General features: G+C 41.3%; 1 protein-coding gene across 1 annotated transcript in view; it reads left to right on the top strand.

Moving 5' to 3' along the window:
• Syne1 (spectrin repeat containing nuclear envelope protein 1) overlaps nucleotides 1–24,977 on the top strand; it is a 453,101-nt gene that overhangs the window by 56,090 nt on the left and 372,034 nt on the right. Inside the window, exon 2 of the mRNA XM_035440411.1 lies at nucleotides 13,989–14,050. Coding sequence (XP_035296302.1) covers nucleotides 13,989–14,050 — 62 coding nt within the window. The remainder of the gene's footprint in view (nucleotides 1–13,988; nucleotides 14,051–24,977) is intronic.

Raw genomic sequence — 24,977 nt, 5'->3', positions numbered from 1 at the left:
GGTATAGGGAAGTGCTTTTCACAAAACTATTGTTCACACCAGTGTCAATTGTTGCTCATACCAGTGTGTTCTTCTAGTATTTTCTAGCTTTGGCATTTGGAATGTTTAAATCCATGTTCCATTTAAATTTGATTTCTTTGTGTAATTTAAAGTACAAATCAATCTACTTTTTTTTCATATGTCTACCTTGTTTTCATAGCACTTTTTATTGAAGAGATTATCTCTCCAGAACCATACAATTTGAATATTGTAGCTTTAAAAGACAATGTGAAATTAGTAACTATGATTCATTCAGTTTTGTTCTTTTTTTCTTGTCAGTTATCTATGCATTTTAAAAAGTTTCTTTCTTATGGTTTAAGGTGTTCATCGAGTCTGCCATTTCTTTTTTTCTGTCATGATGGTCTGTCTATTGCTGAAAGTGAAGTATTGAATTCTGCTGCTATTATTATACTGTAATCTATGTCAATCTTCATTTTTGTTAGTATTTGTTGTTTATATTTAAGTACTCGGATGTTGAGGTACACACACACACACACACACACACACACACACACTGTTATAGCCTATAAATTAATGAAATCTTGTCATTATATAATATGTGACATTCCTCACTTAAAGTATATGTTATTTAATACGTATAGTAGCCCTTGATCTTTTTTATTCACAATTTCTATGGAATCTGTTAATCCATCCCTTCACTTTCATCCTATGTGTGCCATTAAATCAATCTAGTGTAGAATCTTTTAATCTGTCCCTAGAATTCTATGTATTTCAATTAGAGTAGTTAACCTATATATGTTTAAAGTTGATAGTAAATAAGGGCTTATTTCTTCTGCTTCATTGTTTTCTGACTGCCTTGCAGCCCACTTTTCTGTTCTTTCTGTCTTCTGGCTCTTGAGAGTTGGTGATTGTTGCAATGACATTCTTGCTTTTACCTTTCTATTTTGAGTAAAAGAATTCTATAAATTTTATATATCTGTTCTTTCATGGTTATCATGAGATTTATGTGAAACATTTTAAAGTTGTACCTTTGACTATATTTTTAAAAATCTGTTTTAACTTCTCCTCCTATGTTTTGCTATTAACTATTATCACATTATTATAATCATAGTTATCTTAAATACTTTTGGTTTTGCCTTGCTTAAAAGTTATTTACATGGCCATCATAGTACCTAGTATTCTAAATTTGCTTATACTTATTTGCTTATAAGTCCATTTTTTAGTCACATTTTCATGCTACAGGAATCTTTCTATTTCTATTTGAACAACTCAGTTAACATTTCTTTAAGGCAGACTTAGAAGTGATGAACTCCCTCTGCTTTTATCTTGGAAAGTTCTTATCTCTTCCTTAAAAATGCTTTGAATTCTTTTTCAGGCAGTTCATGTATCTCCATATATTTAGAGTTGGTTACTATTGCTTTATTTTCCCCCTATGATAGTGTCACATCATTATTTGTGAACCTTCTGGATTTCTCTTGGTGCCTGCGAATTTGAAGACACTGGCATCCCTTCTAGTCTTTGTAGACAAAACCATTCACCAGTCATTCTGTCCAGAGACTGTAGACAAACCTGCTAAAGGGTTTGTTCTTGTGTCTTCAAGCAGGATGGACTGGTAGTTGGATGATGGAAAATATGCATCTGTTGCCTGAGTACCCAGGAGCTTTCTTGTACCATTGAGATGGGCCAAAGCTATTGTCCACTGTGGTGAACCTGGCAATGGGGGTCTACAGAAAGTATTCTGAACACTTGAGACCACAGCAGCATAGGCCTTTGGCTGGGCCTATGAAAGCCTTCCTCAGCGTGGGGCTGGATCTGGGTCCACTGGAGCAGTGCTGAAGCCAGTATCCGTGGTGTCACAAGAACCGGCAGTACATAAAAGGAAGCTGAGTCAGTTCCTCTAACTGCGAAATAAACATAGACACACTAATCCTCTGTTTCTCTGATGCAGGCTAAAGGCACAAGTCTGCACCTGATGGAGATTTATGATTTTTTTAAAGTAAAACACACGATCTACTCATGAACTGATTAAAATTTGATTGGTTGCACAAAAATATACCAAATTTTTACAGTCTTTTAATTTACTTAGTCTCTGAAAATTTCATCCCTGTATACTGTGCACTTCGATCGTATTCTACAGTCTTAGTCACAAATTTGTCAAGTGATGTGAGTTTATCTATATCTTGCAAAATCTTAGTTAAGATTTCTTTGGTTCTAGTCATTCAGAATTTCCATGAAATAATGTGCCTTCTAGAATCAATAGTATTAAAATACTGGGGTGGGGTGAGACTATAAGGATGCGATTCAAAAGAACACCCTTATGCTTTGGCAAAAGGAGTAACATAGATCTGAAGACCACAACAGAAAGTACAATCAAGTCTCACAACAAAAAAATGCAATACAGTTTCTTTGCTAAGGAATGAAAACTTTGCTAATTACCCCTTTCTGTGATGTCTTATTCTATTGCTTCCTTCTCTCATCTCCCATCTGCATTGATGGAATGTCCATCATTTATACTCAGGTGATTTGAAAAACAGCTGGTTTAAGACAACAGAGAATGATGAATCTTTAGAAAACTAGAGAAAGTAAGTTTTGGGCCAAAAAAAAGTTCAGATTAATTGGTCTTCTTAGGGGTCTGAGAGGATTGCTCAGTGATTAAGAGAACCAATCACTCTCCTCCCCCATCAAAGACTTTATTACCAGCATCCCCAATCAGCAGAAAGTAGTCTAGAGAACTATGCCTAAATTCCCAAGTATTGTTTATAATTGTTTGTTTTCATTTAAACAGGATTGATTATAAATGGTTAATGGTCACAGTCAATCTCTTTCTAAAAAAAAGGAGATGGATATGATATAGAGATAAATGCACTGGTATGGATTTTGGATTATTGATACAAGTTTAATGTCAATTTGGTATATTTATATTTCTTTTTTATTTGAATTCTTTAATTACTACTCATATTTACATATCCATCTCCTCCATTCCCATCCTCCCATGTTCTCCCCCAAACTCCCAACCCATCCCTCACCTCCTTTCCAGGGATAGTGAGGCCCTCCACAGGGGACCTTCAATGTCTGTCATATCATTTGGGGGAGGGCCTAGGCCCTCCTTGCTGTATCTGGGCTGCAATAGTATCCCTCCATAGGGAATGGGCTCCCAAAGTCCATTTGTGCTCTAGGGATAAAGACTGGCTCCATTGTTAGAGGTCCCATAGACTGTCTTGGTCTCCTAGCTGGCACCCACATTCAGAGGGCTTGGTTTGGCCCAAAGCTGTTTCTCCAACTTTATGACTAGGGTCTCCATGCTCTCACTAGGTCAGGTCAGTTGTTTCTGAGGGTTTCTGCAGCACCATCTTGGCTCCTTTGCTCATCCCTCCTCCCTCTCCACAACTGCATTCCAGGAGTATTGTTCAGTGCTTAGCTGTGGGTGCCTGTTTCTGCTTTGAACAGCTATTGGATGAAGGCTCTAGGAATGGTAACCAAGATAGACATCAATCTCATTATAGGGGAAGGGCATCAATGGCATCTTCTCTACCACTGCCTGGATTCTTAGTTGGGGTCATCCCTGTGGATCCCCTATCATTTCCCCTGCACCAAACCTCTCTCCAAACCTGTACTGTCTCCCTCTATCAAGTCATCTCCTTTCTTGCCCTCCTCTATTCCTCCCCTGTCTCAGTCCTCTTGTTCTCCTCCCCCTCCCCTTCTTTTCTTTCTACCTCCTTCCTCCCCCCCTCTGTGCTCCCACTTTACTCAGGGGTTTTTGTCCCCTTCCCCTTCTTCAAGGGACTATGCAATCTTCTCTTGGGGTCCTAATTTCCTAGCTCCTGTGGCAGTGTGGATTGTAGACTGGCAATCCTTTGCTCTATGTCTAAAAATCATATATGAATGAGTACATACCATGTTTATCTTTTTGTGACTGGGTTACCTCATTCAGGATGGTTTCTTCTAGTTCCATCCATTTGCCTGTGAATTTCAAGATTCCATTGTTTTTATCACTCTTGCAGAGGATCAGAATTCAGTTCCAGGCACCCACACTGCATGGCTTACAACTACCTGTAACTCTGGTTCTAGGACGATCCTACACCTCTGGCCTCCATGCACACACCAACATTCAGATAAATTCACTTACATGTAATTAAAGATAATAGAAGTAGAGCTAAAGGCTGGACATGGTGAGGTGCATCTTTAATACTAGCACATGGGAGGCAAAGACGGGAGGCCAGCTTGGCCTATGAGGCAAGTTCTAGGCCAGCCAAGGCTACATAGTGAGACCTCATCTAAAAAAAAAAAAAAAAAAAAAAAAAACACCAAGAAACAAAGAAAGTGGGTTGGAGAAATGAATTGGCTCTGCAGCTCAGGGCACTTGGTGCTCTTCCAGAGGGCCAAAGATCAGTCCCCTGCACCCACGTGTAGGCTCACAACTGTCAGTAACTCCATCTCAAGGGGATCCAATAGGTCTCACACACACACACACACACACACACACACACACACACACACACACACACACACCTACACACAGATTTTGAGAAGCACATTTTTGGTTCAGATTCTGCCTACATGCCACTCCTTGGCAAATCCTCAGTTCTTATTTCTGTGGGCTCCTGGGTGACCACATTTAGCTGAGAGAGTGGTATCTCCTGCATAGAAACATTACACGTGGATGGGTGGCATTATGGAGGCCAGGGAGAGGGCTGAAGTAGATAGCAGCTGGTGGTGTTTTGTGGTGGGAGAAGTCAGGAGGGTATATTGGCTGGCTCAGAGTGCGGAAAGGCACAGCAAGCATGGCTGGTTCGACTTCGGAAGTGTATCAATCTGTAAGAAAAGACTCTATGTAGTAAATAAGCTAATGTGCTTGGACTATTTGGACAACTTGATGTAACTGGAAGCCTCTTGACTGACAGGGGTGGCCTTCTCATTTTTCTTTCATGGCCCAGTGTATTTGCATTCATTTGAATCCAACACACACAAAGAGGGCCTTGGACTCATTGCTCACTTCGAAATTAGTGGAAGGAGCAGCATGTCATGATGATAGAGGGCTTGGCTCTGGGTGTCACACATACCTGGGGCGAAGCTTGATTCCCTCTGAATGAAATGTCTCTAATGTGGCGTGCAACAAATGAGAACTGCATTCCTCTTTGTCTTTTAGACTTAATAACTAACACTGGAGCTAACACAGCTGGTGTTCCACGGTACAGGCTGGGTTGTGTCCTTCAGTTCTCCATCTTGCTGAAACTACCAGGGACTCCCCCTCAACCTCTAAGAATCTAGCCCCTCCCAAGGGCCTGCAGCTGATCAGTATGCGCAGTCTCTGTTTCTTGCTTCTACTGAGACCATTACAAGACTACCCCAGCTTCAGAGCTAAAATTGCGTATCAGTTTGGCATCTCTGGCCACCCAGTCCTGCTTCCCTCATACCCCTAAAGTTGTGACTGAGAGCACATTCCCCAAACCCTCCCTCCAGACACTGTTTCCATAGATACACATGATTACGAGGCAGCTGCAAAGGTGGATATGTGTGGAAGGGAAATGTCACTGTGGGCTCCTATGCGAGCCAACTTCTGAGAACATCTGGTTGCATTCTGTTTCCTGTTGAGGGGCCCAGGGCAGCAATGAGAGCCTGTGGATCAGGATAGAAGAAGTGAGAGGAAAAAAGATAGAAGGTCAAAGTGTCACTGGACAGGGAGCTCCGTATAGCTCGGAAAGATGGTGGACTATATCTGGCCTAGATAAACAGTCAAATCTACCACATAGGTTCTAACTGGATGATAGAACTGTATTATTAAATGTAAACACAAGTACATCACAAATAAGCTTATTCGTGCAAGTCATTGGACTGGGACCCAAAATGTCTGCTAGTCATATCTGATGCTACTGTCAGGAAAGTCCTTGAGAGCAGACGTGGCATAGGGTCCTGGGAATCCAGTGAATGAATGGGTCTCACAGAGGGGTTAGCATGGCACCACACTCCCAAAGCAGCTGGGAGCTATGGCGCCCTCTGGTGGTCATTACATGAACTGTCACCCAGTGAAGTCTTCCAGTGTCCTGAATTTCCAATATCTCTTATATAAACTGTAGTTTGGAGCACGTCTTTGCCTTTAATCCCAGCACACTGGAAGCGGAGGCAGGCAGATCTCTGTGAGTTCGAGACCAGCCTGGTCTACAAGAGCTAGTTCCAGGACAGCCTCCAAAGCCACAGAGAAACCCTGTCTCAAACAAACAAACAAACAAATAAAAACCTGCAGTTTGACTATGTGTTTTAACTTTACTCTTTTAGACTCTTAACTTTTTTCAACTCATCTCACCCCCAGTTAGTTCTAAAATTGTAATTTATTTTACAATTAAAGAAATTAAATTAAATGGATGGGCACCATAAAATAAAAGTCAAATCGTAGCAAGTATTTACTTATATTTGGAAAATGATAAAAAAATATTAAGATGTCTGAAGCTGGGTGATGGCAGCACATGCCTTTAATCCCAGCACTCAGGAGGCAAAGGCAGGCAGATCTCTGTGAGTTCAAGGCCAGCCTGGTCTACAAAGCTACACAGAGAAACCCTGTCTCGAAAAATCCAAAAAAAAAAAAAAAAAAAATTAAGATGTCTGGACATAAAAGAGGCTTGGCATAAAGTGTCATGACATTTATTAGGTTTGCCCCTCAACCGGGATCCGTGGCAGCCCCTGGCAATCAAAGGCACTCATACTTCTTCAGAGAAAAGTCTTCACACTAGATTAGATAAGAATCACAATACAGATAGCTTAAATTCGGGTTCTAGTTACTGTGTCTCCTCAGGAGAGTAACGATCACCCACAAGACTATCTATATTTCCTCACAGTTTTGTTCCTGCAACTCACCCAGGGTATATCACCTGATGTGTGTCCTTACTAAACCATCCATGCTTAACTGTTTCCACTCTAACAAATCCTACTATTCAGCCAACAAAGCACTTTTGCACGTAGCTGAGTGGGATGCTGTATAATTTTCCTACACTGACAATGGCAAGTGGAAAGTATTATGATAATTAGTTCCAATTGTATTTTTAGCTAACAATAACTGCCTCAAGATTATCAATTATGTTTTATTAATTTGTTCTGTATATTTTTGAAACAATGTATTCTTAAGATTAAGCCCTCTGAATGTGGGTGACAGTTGGGTGGCTTGGGCAGTTTGTGGGGCCACTACCAGCGGATTCAGTATTGATCCCCAGTACATGAACTGACTTTTTGGAGCCCATTCCCTTTGGAGGGATACCTTGCTCAGCCTAGATCCTCGGGGGAGGGCCTTGGTCCAGCCTCAAGTGATGTGACAGACTTGTTGATTCCCCATAGGAGGCCTCACCCTCTCTGAGGCTTCCTCTGGGTTGTGGAATGGGGGAGGGTGGAGAGGTGGGAAGATGGGAGGGAGAGGGAACTGGGATTGGTATATAAAATAAGATTGTTTTAAAAATAAAAAAATAAGTCTACAAAAAGTTTTGTCATAGCAACATAAACCAAACACAATATCAGGGTGGACACATCCTCCCCCACTCCCGTTTCTTTTCTATCACAAGATTAGATTTGTCTGTCAGAGTATGTCAGACATTATATAAAATTTCAATTGGCTCAGATAAAGTTATGTAACTTCTATATAACTTCCACCAAAGTTCTCAGATTCATGAATTTTGGCATTTTACAAACAGCATATTATAATAAGAAGAAAATTTTCTTACCCAAATAAGTAGATTCACTGTAGAAGTAACTGAATATGATAATTAGTTGGAAATAAATTAAATTAAATTGAAAACCTACACGGTGAGCCTCTGTCTCAAAAAAATTACCCTAACAGCAACATCAGGATTCGTGCTGGTCCATGGCCCTGAGCATGCACGGGGCAGAGCTTAGGTCATGGCTGTCAGCTAGGGTGACTCTGATCTCCAATGGAAATCATCAGTGTTTGTAGATGTCTTTAATTGCTGCACTGGGGTTGGGGTGCTGCTGGCTCTAAAGGGCAGCAACCAGGGATGCCATCAAACATCTTTAATGGCAAGGACAACCTGCCACACAATTCTGTCTCGCTCATAATGTCAACAGTGCTGAGGCTAAGAACCCTCATCTTAGAGACTGGGATAATTATGTCCTTCACACCCTTTGAGTGTTGCATTGAAAGTGAAGGGTGGTACTGTGTTTTGTAATATGATTTTGATGAAGCCAGGTTCTTTGGATCTAGTCACTAGATTTACATACCAAAGAAATGCAATTCTATTCCCAAAGTCTTAAGAAAAGGCAGTTTACTGACATCTACTTGAACAGAGATGGAAGCATGAATTAGAACATCCAGGGTCCTAAAAATGTGCTTTGCTCAGTCTCCCTTCAAGGACATCTCTCTGTCTCTGTCTCTGTCTCTGTCTCTGTCTCTGTCTCTGTCTCTCTCTGTCTCTCTGTCTCTGTCTCTGTCTCTGTCTCTGTCTCTGTCTCTCTCTCTCTGTCTCTCTCTCTGTCTCTCTCTCTCTGTCTCTCTCTCTCTCTCTCTCTCTCTCTCTCTCTCTCTCTCTCTCCCTGGGAGTCTATTGATCTTTGCTCTCTCCTCTGTCAGACTTAGCCATCAGTTCATACTGTCTCTTAGCCACAGTAACTTGGATTTCCTGTTCCTTGGCAGTTTTCCCCTCATTATTCATTCATCAGAACATCAAAATCCCAGAGGATGAACCCAAGCAAGTAAACCTGGAATCATCTCATCACAGAGAGAAAATACACACACACACACACACTGGCATGCACACACATGTGTATCAATAGGTCCATCACATAAGTAAAATATTTTAGTTAGTCTTTGTTGCTTAGCAAACTCTTCCACAGCTTTGTGGCTTACAACAGTGGCAGGCTGGGCATGGTGGCACAAATCTTTAATGCCAGCACTCAGGAGGCAAAAGCAAGTAGATCTGTGAGTTTGAGGCCAGCCTTGACTATGTATTGAATTCTAAGCCAGTTGGGTGGGGCTTCAGAATTAGTCTCTGTCTCAAAATCAAACACACAAAATATTAAAAAATCAATCACTTCTGGATCCGAGTATGCTTATCTGGTTAATTATAAGCAAATACGGATACATTTATAAAGGATATCTACAAGAAGTAGGTTAGCTGATTGGGAATGACTCCAGGGAGAAAGCTTTCTTCCCCAGAGGACAATGCACTCATACACTGAAGCTTGCTGGGGTGTGGAAGAGAGTGAGCGTCAGATGGCTTTCTGGCTTCTCCTGAGGCTGAATTCACCTGTAGTGTTTGCTGAACTCTATCAACCAAGATGACTCATCTGACAGTTAGCAATGACTATAAGACTATAGCAATGACGTCGCAATTCTTCCAGTGCTCTGAAACAGACTGCTTTTCTGCTACAGTAATTCTCAGACAGTGATCCCGGACACAAAGATGGACCAGCTGCTCTCTTGCAGCTTGGAGTTGGAACATAAAGCCATTCTGGCTGCATCATTAATCCCACCAAAACAATGTGAGATCAAATGAAGGGAAGAAAAAAATCAATTTTACCCTTTGATGGGAGGAAGTGCAACTTTACATTACAGAGGTGAATGCATACAGGAACCACAAAAGTTTGTGGTTTAAAATTTAAACTCGATTTTAGGTTGCCATTCTTTGTATTTTTCTACATGTGAAATAGATGCCCAAAGTCTCAGGTATCACCAATCCCATCACCAAAGCTCTAAATCCTAGATTATATCCTCTATATCCAGTTCAGATACGGATGAGGCTGCATGCTGACTCCTTCCCTCCACAGACCTGGAATCTAAAATTAGATGATCTATCCCCCATTTGTCTAACTCCAATGATGAGACAGTTGGGATGTTGCAATGGACATTTCTGTTTTAGAATGAACAGAGTGAAAAGATGGTAGACATTAGATTTAAAAACCTTTTTAACTTCACCAAGATGCATGTGGCCACTGTAGCCTACGGGCAAGGATATTCCAAATATTTCTAGGTAGCAGTGGCTCTTGACTGTAATTCATATTTTCTTAACCTTCATCCTAGCAACACAGTGTGGCAAATCTGATGTCTTCTGTTCATTTGACCTGTCCCATCTCTTTAGTGTAAGTTGATGTATGAAAAATAGAGTTGGTCCTCATGAGTGTGCAGCAAGCATTAACTGTTGAGCTAACTCTCAAACCCACATTCTGACTTAAAAATATGCCATTTTCTCTAAATCAACATGCCCATTTTCAGGTAAATGAAATGTCTAAGCCTGTTCTATAAGTACCTTTGCATTAAATATACTTTCAGGGCATAGTGACAACCTTCAGATGTAAATGCTGTGAGTCCTAATCTAATGCAAGCCCCTTCTGAGTTTAATATTCTTTTTATAAGGTGTGAAAATTTCAATCCAAAATATGCCTGCTTAATAGTTCCTCTATTTGGTGCTCTCAGTATGACAGTGACTATAGACAGATCCACCTGGGAATTCACCATTAGGGTGTTTGTAATTTTTACACTCTGTTACAATTTATGATGTCAATTATGCTTATGCACAAAAGTTCTTTATGTCTCAAAACTATGTTCTTAAAGAATTTGTTCACCATGTTAAAGTTATAATTGACGTGTGAACATGTATAAAATATACATGATTAGAATGAAATGGCAGTCTATACACTCCTTTATGATACCCAAGAGGCTGCTTGGAGTTCCTGTGCTTGGCCTGACCATTCACTTCACTGCCATTTCATTCAGAGTGGGAGCAAAACCTTTCTTTGCAAGTTTGTCCATTTTATTTCTTTCTTTGGCAGTGGGGGTGACGTGGTGCTAGAGATGGAAGCCAGGGCGTGTTGGGCAAGCATGAGCTACATCCCCAGATCATTTGCTTATTTATCTTCTTTGCAGCAGAGGGCTACACAAGGGTGAATCAGCCGGACTTAAACTAGAGGTGGAAAGGGGCTCAGGGCTTTGAGAGAGTGATATTGGTGTAGGAGAGATAGGAAGTTCAAACAGATTATTTACAGATTTACCTTGGGAGCACGGAGGGACAAAGACTCAAGGATGGCTTCCAGGCAATGGGCTGAAGAATGGGGACTCTTCTGCTTCACTGAAAGGAATTAGGGTCCACACATGAGGGAGAGATAACATGCAGTGTTTGTTCTTCTCAGGCTGGGTCATCTCACTTAATATCAGAGACAATGATATTGTGGATGTTCCAGATCCATTCATTTTCCTACAAATTGATTTTATTTTTCTTCAAAGATGAGTAATGTTTCATTGTGTATATGTAAATGTGGATCCTAGCCTGTAATGTGCATTTACATATATGCATTTCTATATGCATCCTAGCCTATAATGTGTATGTGTGTATATATATAGAGGTGTGTAGGGAGACACTGTAGCCCTGCCTCCTAGGAGCCCCTAGAGGTGTGCCTGGCCACGCCCATGAGGGCGTGGTCAGGGGAGATGGAGGATGAGGGGAGAGCCCTTCTCTCTGGCTTCCCTAGCTTGCTGCCTCTGGGCATGCTCTGGCTTGCATTTGGCTGGTGTTTATCTGAATAGAGATATCGTCGTCTCGCAATAGAGGTGTGAGTAAAGTCTAAAAGTCTAGAAAGGAGACGAAGAGCAGATAGTATAGGGTGAGGGGGAAGACTGGAGAGTAGGCAAAAGAGCCCATGGGACATGAAGAGGAAGAGTCTGTGGTGAGGGAGGAGTAGATGACAGACAGAACGGAGAAGGAGAAGAACAACACTTTGTTCCAAAACGTTTTAAGAGAAATGCATTAAAAGTTATTTTAAAAACTAAAAACGCAAAAATGCTACGATGAAGAAACAACCGATAAAAAGAAAAACAGGGACTAAAATTCACATAAAATAGGCAATTTGCTCTCTCTGATTCATTTGCTCACTTCCTCCCGATTATCATATTTGATGAGGTTTGAGTTTATAGCGCACAGTCCTGAGACGTTCTGAGATAAAGCCAAGGGAGGTCAGATGCAGCTACATCTTGCTCATCTGCCCTCTAGGCGGAGGTGCAGGTTGTCTGTCCATCCGCACCCTGCACAGTACTTTACAAAGTTGGTGCCTGTGGGTGGATTGGGCACGATGAGATGAACCACCGTGCTTTCTAGAGGGCTAAACTTCTCCCTCTCTGGTAGTCATCCCCAAACCCCTAATTAATGCCTCCCCAACACTGGTCCTTTACTTCTTTGTTAGTTGTGCATTGCATAAAAAATCACCATACACCTGGCAGCGAAAAACTACATGCATTCATTGTCTTCACAGTTTTGTGGGCCAGGAGTCTGTGAGAACTGCTCGCCAGCATTGGCTCCTCCTGATCACCCAGGCTACAAGGTGTCTGCTGGGAGTGGTTCTCATTGGGAGGCCCTTCCAGGAAGGATCCGCTGTAAACCTTGTTAGCCTTGTTAGCCCTATTCTTTCCCTTAGTTTGTAAGGCTGGACGCCCAGATTCTCACTGATTGTTGGCTCTGTTCTTAAAATAGGAGCCGCAGGTCCCTGCCATCACCCTACTCTACCGAGTTCACAGCATGGCTGTGGTCTCCACCACAGACTTATTCATGTCTATCTGTCCTTTCCCTTCTCACCTAGCCCCACCTCTGTAAGTCCAATTTGTGTTGCTCACATACTCTCCGGGGATGGGCAGTCCTGGAGCAAGGCCCACCTAGTAGGAATTTTACTCTTAAAGACAAATGCCAATAGCTCATCAGCTAGGGAGTGGGACTTCATGACCACGGCTTCCACTCCAAGCTGGAATTTTGTCTGGCTTGAGCTTTCTAATAACTTTTTTTAAACATTGCCAATTTTTTATTAGTTTATTTTATACATTCTAATCCCAGTCCCCCCTCTCTCCTTTGTTCCTACTCCCTCTACTTCCCCTGCCTCCCATCTGCTCCATGAGAGGATAAGGCCTCCCCTAGGAAGTCTACTAAGTCTGTCCCATCATCTAGTTGAGCCAGGACCAAGGCACCTCTCCACCCCCACACCCCTCTGTCTAGGCTGGGTATGGTATCTCTGCATATAGAATGGGCTCCACTAAATCAGTTTGTACATTAGTGTTAGGTCTTGAACCCACTGCCAGTGGCCTCGTGTGTTGTCCCAGTCACTCCATTGTCACCTATAACAAGGGAGTCTAGTTTTGTCTTATGCAGGTTCCCTATTTGTCAGAACTGAATCAGTGATCTCTCACTAGCTCAGGTCAGCTGATTCTGTGGATTTCCCCATCATGGTCTTGACTCCATTGTTCATATTTTTGCTCCTCTCTCCCTTTGATTGTACTCCAGAAGCTTGGCCCATTGTTTACTTGTGGGTTTCTGCATCTGCTTCCATTTCTGGAAGAGGGTTGTAGCTTCTCTGAGCTTGTGGATTGTAGGCTTGGTATCTTCAGCTTTATTTCTGCTATCTACTTATGAGTGTGTACATACTATATTTGTCTTTCTGGTTTGGGGTTACCTTACTTAGGATAAGCTTTCTAATAACTTTTAAAGGTTGGGTCTAGTTATTTGTGTATGTAGAACTGCCCCGGCCCTCGGGGATCCAGTAATTCGTGGGTCCGAGGTGGACTAAGCCTGAAAATAATGGGTGGGAAAGAAAGAGCGGAACCAAGCAGGTTTTGTCAAGGCCCGACTTTATTGAAACCAAGGGGCTTTTTAAAGAGAAAGGAGGAAGCAGAGAAAAAGGAGGTGGGGGCAGGAATGAATGTTAATTGCTCTCAGGCAGGTATCCGGAATCTCCTGTGTTTATCTCAAGCACTAAGGAAGTTAGTTGCTTCTCAGGCCAGGTCCTGGAACCTGAGGGATGGGATGCTAGACTAGCTGGTGGCTAGGTAGGCATGGGGGGGGGTTGCCTAAGCTGGCTTCTGACAAGAACTGTGTTGAACCTTCAAGGCAATAATTAGTAAGTTGAATTAGAAGATAAAATAACTTTTTGACCTCTTTTAGAGGTATATAAGCAAACATTTGGTGATAGAACTTTGTAACTATCCTATTATCTAACCAAAAATAATTTTTGCCTTCTAGATGAACAAGAGATCGTACAGAAACGCACCTTCACAAAATGGATCAATTCCCACCTGGCCAAGGTAAAGGAAACCTCCCAGAGTTAGAGGCTCATCTTATTGGAGCCAACAGTAATATGGGGCTTCATGTTAGTGAGGTTCACACAGCTCACATTATAAAGGAAGGCTGCTGTCACCACTATTGTTTGGTGATGTTGGCGGTATTATGGGTTGGTTAGCTGCTCTCCAAGTGCAGAGTTTGGTCACTGCCTCTGGGAGGAAATGAGTTGACAGCTGGTCAAGAGATGCTATTTCATGAACCTTGAGAAAATAGTCCACTCAGTTGTTGCTTCTACTGTATTGTATGTGTAGTGTCAGAGAGAGGATATGTGCTGGATTTTTGTCTGGTGTTGATTCCAAATAAGATAGAAAGGAGCAATGAATAGTCTGTACTGTGCCGGGAGCTTATGTGAGCCAGTCCTGACATTTCATGGGGGCCTTTGGTGAAAATGTAACCTAGGTTGCAGGACAGTAGAAACACTGCAGTCATCCAAGAGTATTTGCATCAGGTCGTTACGTGACCATGTGTCCACATGTGGTGCTTTTTAGGTGATCATGTCTCCACGTGTGGTACTGCCTTTGAAAATGAGTTCTAATATGAAATGACTCTTGACCTTAGCATGCCACAATAAATGATTCCACTATGCTGATGATTGAGAAAAAGAACAAATAAACCAAGACACATCATAGATTCCAATTGACAGGACAGTTGTCTCAATTCTGTGGAGGGTGGTGCTCCAGTCCATGAAGCAACTCTTCCTGGGAGACTCCTACTGTAGTTTGAATCTCAGGTGTTCCTCAAAGGTCCAGAAGCTTCAGCAATGAGTGTCACTGTCTCACAGTCTCAGGGATCAATCTGCCAGAAGATTGGGTTTTCTTCAAGAAGGCCTTCCTGGCTTGCTGTCTGCTGCCTTCTTCTGGTGTCCTCACAGGAACGAAAGAGAGCGAGCTCTGGTCTTCTTCCTGTGGTGCTCTGGTCACCACAGAGACCCACCTATGACTCTGTCTAAGCCTCATTACCATGGAAAGGCTCTGCCTTGAAACACCTTCACACTTGGGTCCAGGGTTTCAACATCTGGATTTAGAGGGTATCCAAATATCTAATCTGTGGCAGGCCCCAAGTTTAGTCTGAAGTCTTAAGGCTTGAAGCAAATGAAAATCCCTCTTACATTCCTAATATACATGGGGAACTCAGCCCTGGGATGGCAGTCACCTGCCTGTCTCCCTGTCATGGCTGACATTTCCCTGTATAGTAATCCCAAGTATAGATAGTGTTGTGCATTAGGATTGCTGAACATTGTCTGACAATCAAACAACTTGATAAAAGCTAAAACGTGTTACATTCCTTTGTTACACACCCTGCCCCACATACACTTTCTGCAATTTTCTGTTTACATCTATCAATGAAAGTAAGAAGAATGACCAATGCCTCAAAGTATTTGTGGGTTTTTTTTTTCCTGATAATCTAAATGTTGGTTTTAACGTTCCATGACAGGCCAGGGCATTTCATCTCTGTGAACATCAAAGGAGGAAAATGTCGAGTTAACTGGGGAAAAAATTAACTTATTTCTAGAATGCAGCATATAAATGTACAGTATTTGACAGTCTAAGGACTTAGGTACAACAAACATGGGAAATTTTGTAGATTTGAACTATAGTGATAAATCCTAAGTTCTGTGATAGTATCTTGCCATCTTTAGTGTTTTAACAAACTAAAATTATTTAAAAAACTTTAGAGAATAATTTAAGAGCCCTTATTATTGTAAGGAATATACCACTTCCCCAGAATCCCCTTAGGATATTGAATATATTCAAAGTTGTCTTTAATAACAGATCCTTGCGGGTATACGGACAGGGATGCAGAGATGAGACACAAAACTGTTGGTATCTCTGTCCTGTCTGAGGTCATCAGTTTTGGACCCATGGGGACATATTCAGAGATGCCCAGAGGGGTTAATTTGAGTGTGTGTGTATGTGTATGTGTGTATGATTTTATGTGTTATGTGTGTGTGTGAGAGTGCACACGTGCGTGTGCGTGCGCGCACGCGCACGCACACACACACACACACACACACACACACACACACACACACACACACACACACACATATACTGGTTCACAGAGAAAATGGGAAATGTATGATGTTGCACTCTGGGATGCAGAAAGGCCAGGATTCCCTTGAGACCCCGGGAAGACTCATCCTTGCCTCTGTCTAACTTTCGATAGAGAATGTCTGGGTTTGCAACACTGTAGCCTCTATCTCTGGGTGTATGACCACCTGTGCCTACAATTGCCCCTTCATATAAAGATGCTGGTCATACTGGTCCATGGCAATGACTCCATTTTGACCTGATTTCACTCCATGAAGACCCTATTTCCAAATATAGCAGCGTTCTAAAGTAATGGAATTAGAGTTTCAATGCACATTGTGGGAACAGTAATGCTGTACAGAAGACATCTATGAAGAGCACATTTTCGTTTTTATACTAAATTCAATCCAGTTATTACTTTGAAAGGATCAGTTAGGACTTCCAGTTTGAAGATCTATAGATCTATACTAGTTAAACTAAGTGACATGTTCACTGATAGTAAATATCACCTTAATGGCTGTTTTCATTTTCCCAGTTATTTTTCCACCAGCTGCATATTACATGAGAACACTTTCTTAATTGAGTTTCTCTCCTATCCCTTTCCTTGCATACACTCTGGTGGACCTATTAGTGAGCCAACACAAGAAGATGACAGAGCATAGGGGTCAAGATAATGCCTAAATCCAATCCGTTCTTCACTTGTTTTCTTAAAACTATAGTGTGGTGATATATTATTTATGATTTATTAAATCCAGCCTGAGGATTCAGAAAGCAAAACCAGCCTCAAGATATAGAGCCAAGCAGTACTGGTACACACCTTTAATCCCAGGACTCAGGATTAAGAGATAGACAAGTCTCTGTTGGTTCAAGGCCACCATGCCTACACAAGAGTGAAGAATAACACCTGGGATCACATGCCTTTAACCCCAGCATTATGGGGACATATAAGACAGGAGCAAGATTTCAGAGCTGGGACTCACTCTCCAGCCACATTGAGGATAGGAACACTTTGAGTCTCAGGATTCTCCAGCCATGTTGAGGAGAGCATAGCAGTCTGGGATTTCAGTCTGAGGTTTGGTGGAGCCAGGATCACCTTTCAGCCTGAGGTAGAGGTAAGGGGTAGTGACTGGCTGCTTTGCTTTTCTGATCTTCAGCTTGAAGCTTGAACCCCAGTGTCTGTCTCTGGGTCATTTATTTTTCATGTCACGTTATGGTACCTCTGTGAGGTCATGAATATGCTAAGTTGCTTGCTTTTTGTACTTTTCCAGTGTACTCACATATCAAAATGTCACCTCATACACTGTAAATATATCCAATGTTTAGCTGCTAATTACACCTTAATAAATCTAGGGAAGCTGAATTGAAAATTAGTTATTTCCAAATGTGCAATTAAATGGTTACAAAAGAAACCCATCCTAAAATGCATCACTCTCATTAGTTTGAGAACTGTTAGAGTATGGGTAATTTGACTTCAGAGCTCACAAGGTTTATGGGGATTAATAAATATTTTGATAAAGGTTGTCACAGTTTCTTCCTTCAAAATATATCATATTCACATATTGACATATATTTTGGAATGTGGTTTGACAGCCTAAGTGATACTCTAGGTACTGAAAAATGAAACCAGGAACAAAACAGAAGAAAAGAATTTCTGTCAGCAAGTGTAGGTAGCTAAAGGTGACTAGATTCTGGATGAATTTTGAAAATAAAGCCAGTACCATTTGAGGATGCCCTAGTAACTAGGTGAGTGATGGGGAGGTGTCAAATACAACCCCATATATACTACATAGAGGAAATAAATGAGGGCATGTACTGGCTCCATGCTACATGGCAGAAAACATTTTATTGTACAAAAATAAATAAATAAATCATTACTAACAGAGCTTTCTCTGGAACACTTGAAGCTGGGCCAGCCGAAGGGGGATATTGCCCATGGGGCCTTTATTTGATGCTGAATTAAATAATCAAGGAAGTGGAAATGGTTATGCTCTCCATTAGAGGAAATGAAACAGAATGGAAGTATCTCCCCACCGCTGCCAAAGAACGGTGGGAAATAACCAGAGCACTTCCATGAGAGCACCGAATGAGAAGTAGATGCACACAAAATATTTGAATTACCTTGTTTGTAGAGCTATTGGGGATGCCTTTTATTTTCTGAATGGCATGCAAACCCTTTTAGATGTTACATTAGCTTTAGTTAGATGGTGCCTGTAGGCATCATCATGGTCTTAATCAATCTGGTGCAAAACTAGCTTGGCATTTTGATAGATTTTATTGTAGTAGGATCTTGTCCAACTTTTCCAGAGGTGACTCACCTGGATATCTGCTGGTCAACCCCTCATCCCTTTCTGGTCATCTCTCTGTTCCTGTTGTTTTGTGTGTTGTCCCACCCTGCAGATAACCATCAAGGAATGGGGGCTCCCCATGCAGGCTCTAGATGGAAAACTTACCATCTATACTCTCCCTTAGCCCGTATCCTTTTCTGAGCCATATGTAAGTCAGATGGAGTAGTTTGTCTGTTTCTATGAATGAGGGGCCATCTGCCACCCAGAGGGCTCAGGGGTACATAGAGTGAGAATAGAGTCATCTATTTTCTCAGCACCTCCCAACACCTTGTGCAGAAGGCAGTACTGTGAATATACCAGGCCATGATCTGGTGTCATGCTTAGCAACCCTTAATTATGCTTACACTATGTGTTTCACCTTAAGAAAGTGGCTGTCTGTGACATGAACTCCCCTTAGACATTTTCTAGTCCAGTTTCACTAATGTCATTAGATATCTAGCAATCACTAATATTATCTATAGGATATATATTCATTATCTTAAAGTAACATACCATAGGATTTTGTGGCATAAAATATTTGGTCAAGTTTTTGCCCATGGAAAACAAAACTCTTAGTAGATAACCAAACACAATGATGGTAAGTGGGCACCTGGTTTAGTCTTGGGAAGTGACAGGAATTTTTTTTTTTTTTACTCTTTACATTGCAAAAGACTAAATCCTTAATGATGCAAATCTGCTTTATAACTGTGTGATACCGAGTGGCTAATTCCCTAAAACACTGGCAACAGAATCCCACATGGTGCGGCAATTCTGTTGCTGGGTTTGTACCTACAGGACTGAGACCAGAATGTTCAAAAAGTATCATTACCTCCAGTTCATGGCAGCCATATGCAGCTGTGCCTAGAAAGCTGAAACAACACCGTAGCCACTGAAAGAGGAATAGGTTTACCGAATATGTTGTGTACCACAATGGAATCTTACTCATTGGAAACAGAGGGAGGGGATTCTACGACCTGTTGCAAAGTAGAGAAACCTCAAGGACATTGTGCTAAGTGAAATAAGCCAGCCACCAAATGACAAATACTTCATCACTGTGCTTTTATGGGCTAACAAGAGTAGTCAAAACTGCTGAAAAGGAGCAGAAGCTAGTTTTTAGGTTGTGAGTATTTTAGCATTGTTATAAGTGTTTAATAATTGAATTAATATAAAAACAGCCTACTTCCTCTGATCACATGCAGTCCCATCTTACAGAAGTCACTCGAATTTCGACGTCCAGTGGGCTGGAGAGCTGTCAGGAACATAAATGATCACATCTAGAACAACGCTTCAAGGGTAACTGAGAGTTAGGCATATAGGCATCCTTTTTGCAAGTGAACAAAATTCATTTTTGAAGATTTGCCCCAAAGAGGATGTGACTGGAAGGATTCTATATGTCTCAGTCTAAGAGGGAAATGCTGGCTGGCCAGGAAAGGGTTAAGTCAGCACTCTGCAGGCTTGCTTTGCCACAGCCCTTCTAGGAAACAGTCATGGTGGCTTCTGGGAGACAGTGTGCTAAGGCCTGGTGCTGTACACTATCTATAAGTGTAAGGGCTTCAGCTGTGATTCAGGACTTCATACTGTTCTGCTGTGATTAGGTCATCGTTTATAGACAGCATGGTTTGGATAAGCAGCATTTTTTTTTCTTTGAAGTTGAGAGAAGGAATGGTAGATCCTGAATGTCCACAGTTGGTTGTGGGGGCATGGAGGCATGCAGACTCCTGGTGAAGACCCTGGATACTTGTGTGTCTTTTCCAGGCTGCCAGTACTCACTGTGTTGTCACAGATGACTTTAAATAATGAAGTGCATGCGCATGCCCACCAGACTCCACTTAGGAAGCGACCAATTGCTCACTTTGGAAGCCTGAAACTTCCCTTGCTCTTCATTCAAGATGTCCCCCCCTGCAATGATTTAATTCACGTTCTTTTTGTTGAAATCAAGTGTCCCCTGTCACCATGAGTTGAACAGCTTCCCAGTGTTCTATGAGTCACCAATCCTGAGAATAGCCTTGAGGACTCAGCATGCTGACTTACCCATTATGGAGAAGGGCACAGAGTAGAGTAGCTTTGCAACCTCTGCAAACATTGCATCCACCCATCACTACCATGAGCCAATTTGGCCTCAACCATTGTCTGCACTAAAGCAGAGAATGTGAAGTGCTCAGGATGGACTATGACACAAACATGATTGTTAGGGAACATTACTGTGAGTCAGACTGACTTGTACCTATGCCAAAATGGTAAATACTCACGATGTTCCTGTTGCTACAGTCCAGTCTTTCTCAAATCCACATGGAACGGTGGGTTTAGTTAATGCAGTCATTGCTTCTAGCTGAGTTAGCTTGTACTTCAGCTCATCAGTCAATATTTTTCTTAATGATATTAAATAAGTCATCTTTATAGGCTCATGTATTCTGAAAAATGAATGCTAATACCTTCCTCTTTCTCCCACGCCTGCTGCCTAACTAGGCGGATCCCATGATAACACATCTGGGCTCTGCTCCCAGTTGCTCAGCACATGTGATCTTAGCCAGTGACTGGGTCTTGCTGAGATTCAGATTCCTAGTCTGTAAATATGAAGTAAAATAAATGTACAGTCCATATCAGAGTTCTAAATTTAGATGTCCAACAGTATTCTATTCATTCTCCCTTCTCCTTTCAAACCTGCTCTCTTCCTTATTAAAAGATCTAGCAGGTTCAAGTGTATAAACATCTAAGTAGTGGATGTTAAGCATTTGTATCATGTATGCACTCTCTATGACTATTTTGTAATATTTCCTTTATGCACCAACATTTTCCATTTATATATAATTTTTAGATGTAAGAATTCTTTAAAATTTTATGCTATGAAAAAGGTTATTTCTGGTATGATTTTTCTTCAGCTATTCTCTTATTCCTTCCCCCTATAAAGGAATTTCTTTTCAGGACATAAAATTGATATGAAATAGCAAATATGGCCATTCCTTCATGAAAAACATTATAAAGTGAATGGTGGGTAAGAACTCAATGTATGCTGTTGCCTACCGACTAGTAAAGAAATAACAATTAGACACACACACACACACACACACACACACACACACACACACACCACAGTCACGCACATACACATCAACACCACATACACAAACTCACCACACACTCCTAGAGTCACAATAGCAATACACCACGCCCCCTGGCACCCACATGTACAATTAGAAACAAATATTTTTAAAAGAAAGGAGACATTTGATCTTCTTGCAGTCCCAAAAGGAAGGCAGTGGTCCTCGTTATAAAGCATCTCTACTGTGATGAAAACAAAGGCAGATAGGAGGTAGAAATAGGCATCCCCACCCTGGCTCACCCTTTTGAGTGGATGCACTATCCAGGGGCTCACCAGGCAATGCCAGCTCCTCAGCCACAGAGATCTGTGCATGTTCTCTGAGTTTCTAGAAATATTAGAGGGCAAGCAATCCTTTTCGAGCCACCTCATAGGACATAAACCTTGTTTGAAGAAGATTCTAGGAAGAATGGCTCACACACACACAAAAAAAGTACTTCATTTTTGGTGCAAGAAGAGGTCCGTTTTTGAACACTTAGACTTGGCAGAAAAATGTTAGTTTCCACTGAATATGGATTGCTAAGACCAAAGGGGACTCAGATGGGTAAGATTTCTTAATATTCTACCAAAATAACCCCAACTTAGCATTATTGTGGTCATGATTCTATCAGTTCTTGAAAAGCAATGGGAACAAAACCACAGTCTTTACTTTCTGTTACATCAGGCTCCATTCAATTATCCTCATTTTTGTCTGCCTTTTGGCTCCCAAGCCTATGATCCAAGTCTGGCCAAAGAAGTCATATTGGTGCTATATCTGTACATGTAACCGCAGAGATACTTTAGCTGAAAGATTTCATGTCTGACTTTCTCCTGAAAAATAAATGTACAGTGGTCATTAAAGGTATCATATGCTGTGCAGAAATGATACTTGGTACAAAATGGGATTTCTTTTTAATTGTGAAGTGATTTCTGATAAATATATATATATATATATATATATATATATTGATTTCACACAATATATATATATATATTGATTTCACACAATACTTACTTTAATTCACTGAGTCATCCAATCAGGCAGCCAGAAACACATATAAAGGGTCTGCTGTGTTTTCAACACTACTTTAGGGAGCTAACTCCTGGAAGGAGGGAGGGAGGGAAGGAAGGAAGGAAGGAAGGAAGGAAGGAAGGAAGGAAGGAAGGAAGGAAGGATTCAAGAGTTATATCTATGCAGACAATTTTGTGAAGGATAAGATGCTCAATTGAGTGTGACCACAACAAAGAAGGAAAGGAGAGAAGAAAGAGAGGATGATGGGGATACAAAAAAGGAGGGAAATGGGAAAGAAAAGAGGAAGGGAAGGAAGAGCAAGAAAAGAAGGAAGCAGAGAGACAGAGAACAGGGAGGGAGGTTGTGAGCCCTGCTGACAGATGTGAGAGGATTTGGAGGAATGGGTCAAGAGGAGAATGGTGTTGGTCACACCAGGCAGAGGACAGTGAGCTGAGGCCCTGCCTAGTACTCACCATTGATTATTCCAAAGGTCATTTCCAGAAGCACCATGGCGCACTGTACTCCAAAGACAGAGAGAGATGTGTGTGTTTAGTGTCCATGCATGTTATCACCTCTGCATGTTTTCTTCTATTATGTTATCACCCATGCATGTTATCCACCCAGGCATGATATCACTCATGTATGCAATCATCTATGCATGCTACCACCCATGCATGTTATCATCTTGTATGCTATCATCTATGCATGTTATCACCCATGCATGTATCATCATGTATGCAATCATCCATGCATGTTATCACCCATGCATGTATTATCGTGTTGCTATCATCCATGCATGTTATCACCCATACATGTTATCATCGTGTTGCTATCATCTATGCATGTTGTCACCCATGCATGTATCATCATGTATGCTATCATTTATGCATGTTATCACCCATGTATATTATCACCCATGCAATATAAGAGCTTTGGTGTCAAAGTTCTTACAATGTTTATTATTTTGTGGGAATTTCCAGTTTCCTTTAGTTTTCCTTATGTATCCAGGTAAAACTTCATTTGTATTTTCTTTTTTCTTTTTTTTTTTTTTTTTTTTGGTTTTTCAAGACAAGGTTTCTCTGTGTAGCTTTGAAGCCTATCCTGGCACTCGCTCTGGAGACAAGGCTGGCCTCGAACTCACAGAGATCCGCCTGCCTCTGCCTCCCGAGTGCTGGGATTAAAGGCGTGCATCACCAATGCCCGGCTTCATTTGTATTTTCTAACTAAATCTATCATATATTTATGAGCTTTTCCTTACTGCTTTTCTTCATTTAAGTTATTAAGATACAAGTTGGTACTTTGAGTTATACCTGTATTCTGCTTATAATGGTGATAAATGGATAATTTGTTTGATATCACATTGGTTTTATTGCAATGACTTTTTATTCTAAATAGTTTGACTTATGTGTTGGGGATGTAAAATCCATATTAAATTTTTGCTATATAATTAAGAAGCAGCATGAATGGTGGGATCTGACCAGGAGTGACTGAAAACGCAAATGCTGTTATTTCTGAACATGTATTTCACAGCATGAGGACAAAATGTGTTCAGCTGTTCATTTAAAAAAGAAAGAGAAATGCATTTAAAATTAGAACTATAACATTCAGCCTCCATAATTCATGCAGTCAGTGAGAGATATAGAAATGGCTCATGTCAGTGGGAAGAGGAGAAAGGGGACCTCAATAGAATATTGCGTGTCTTAATATCTCTACCTAGAACAAATTTTTAAAAAGAAAAACAGTTGAAAGGGAAGCATCAGGCCTTTAACAAAATTCAGCAGGAGTCAGGAAACTATGGAGTTGGAACTCTGACAGACAGCAAAGTTTTGTTTCTGGGACTCAGTGGCGAGCACATCCCTCTCTGTGGGCCATCAACATTAAATCATCATGTTTTTACCTACTGCTGACTGTCCCTAGCTCTCTGATGAGCTCCCGTCTGCTCAGCATTTCACCAACTCTCCATCTCCTCTGAGGGAAGGTGTGCTGGGTGCACTACTTCAGGAGCCCCCGTGTTCCCATGGTCCCCGGGGAAATGTTCTTCAGAGGCTGAAGCTCCTTGAGTCCCATGTTGTGCCTTGTTCATGGTGAAGTGACATTGCACCCCCTTAGTCTGGGCCAACCCCTGCTGTTTCGTTGGAGTCTGCTTTAATCTCTGATCCTCTAGTTGATAGTGTTTTCTTTCCCCCTTATCTGATGCCAGCTCACCCTTCATTAAAAACTCTCTTTCTAGAAAGGAGCTGATATAGAAATTAAAGCCTAAGCATTAAATATAATGAGGCTTTAATCTTTTTAACTTTTTGAAAATAGATTTTTTTAGAAAATATTCTCATTACGGTGTCCTCTTCCCCACTTCCTCCCAGATCCCCTATGCCTCCCCACTCATACAAATCCACAACCTTTCTTTCTCACTAGAATACAGACATATAAATAATAATTATAGCAACAATA

This window comes from Cricetulus griseus, chromosome 2 (genome assembly GCF_003668045.3).
Source record: "Cricetulus griseus strain 17A/GY chromosome 2, alternate assembly CriGri-PICRH-1.0, whole genome shotgun sequence".
Lineage (NCBI taxonomy): Eukaryota > Metazoa > Chordata > Mammalia > Rodentia > Cricetidae > Cricetulus > Cricetulus griseus.
The sequence above is the reverse complement of the archived record's forward strand: the minus strand, read 5'-3'. Positions and strand labels throughout refer to the sequence as shown.